The sequence below is a fragment of the Lottia gigantea genome, assembly GCF_000327385.1.
Source record: "Lottia gigantea unplaced genomic scaffold LOTGIsca_1380, whole genome shotgun sequence".
Classification (NCBI taxonomy): Eukaryota; Metazoa; Mollusca; class Gastropoda; family Lottiidae; genus Lottia; species Lottia gigantea.
The window spans coordinates 6202-7353 of record NW_008707581.1 but is presented as its reverse complement, the minus strand read 5'-3'; the positions used below and the strand labels follow the sequence as shown (position 1 = coordinate 7353).

The window sequence follows — 1152 nt, the reverse complement described above, 5'->3', positions numbered from 1 at the left end:
ACCACGATTTGTTTTAACACAGGACCGCACCACAGACTCTAGTGACAGACTAGCAATTAAGCTCCCCTATAGTCAATCCAACAAACGAATAATAAAACAAAATGATTTATTGAAACATGAATATACAAACAATCGTAATTGACATTGGCCCTGTAAACTAACACAAATCAATGATAATAATGATAAGAAGTGTAGGCATATTATGATACAGCTCAACATGATAAAATAATATCAATGAACATAATATGATATCAAAACAAATTCTTTACATTCGAAATTGTAAATGATTACATGCAATAAATTGAGTGATTCTATCTTTATCAAACATTGAAACCAGTATTAAGCTAGGGAGAATTGTTTTATATAGTTTGCGATCAACATCTGCTGGAAGCGAACGTTAACTTGTCATCTACCAACCAACCTTGTTTTTTTTTTTATATGATTAAGGTTTTTTCATATTCTCATAATAGGGATCAATATTACGTGATAAAGATTCTCCTTTTGTATTATAATAAGTATGACTACTATCTGGTCTAGTCTTGTTAACATGATCAGAACTAGCAGTAGAATTAACTTGTAGAAAATCATAAGTTGGTAATGTTTGATCTCGTCCTGTATTAGTTATACCATCATAATTATTTTCTCTTGGTGTAGATGACAAGGATTTCATTTTCCTGTAATTTAAGAAGACAATAGAAACAAAACTCTTTAGTACCTTGTATTTACTGGATTACCGGTGATTTAACATTGATAGGTTTCGACATTGTAGTTATAAATTTGATTTTGAGGCACAAATAAAGAGTATTAATGAAAATGTATATATATGAACCCACCTTGTAAAATATACAACCAAACCAACATTGATAATAACAGATATGATCAATAATGTACCCAACACTCCATCAACAATACCCGAATCTAAAAAAAAGGAAACAAAATTTAAACTCCGTGAAATACATTACACTATGTTTGTCTTTGCGAGGTATACAGTATTGATGGCGAATGGTGTTGTAACTCTTTCCAACACCAATATGACTTTATAATGAAAGGAAGTAAATTTCGTTCGGTTAGCCTGTTTTCTTTCCTGAAATCACTTCAATGCAACTCAGTTGTAATGAATTTTACATTGCTCAGGTTAAATTCCTCTTGAAA

General features: G+C 30.6%; 1 protein-coding gene across 1 annotated transcript in view; it reads right to left on the bottom strand.

The window, feature by feature from the left end:
- Positions 1–442: 442 nt before the first annotated feature.
- LOTGIDRAFT_176447 (hypothetical protein) overlaps positions 443–1152 on the bottom strand; it is a gene marked incomplete at both ends in the record, with an annotated part of 3687 nt that continues 2977 nt past the window's right edge. The window contains 2 exons of the mRNA XM_009049546.1: positions 443–674; positions 834–918. Coding sequence (XP_009047794.1) covers positions 443–674; positions 834–918 — 317 coding nt within the window. The remainder of the gene's footprint in view (positions 675–833; positions 919–1152) is intronic.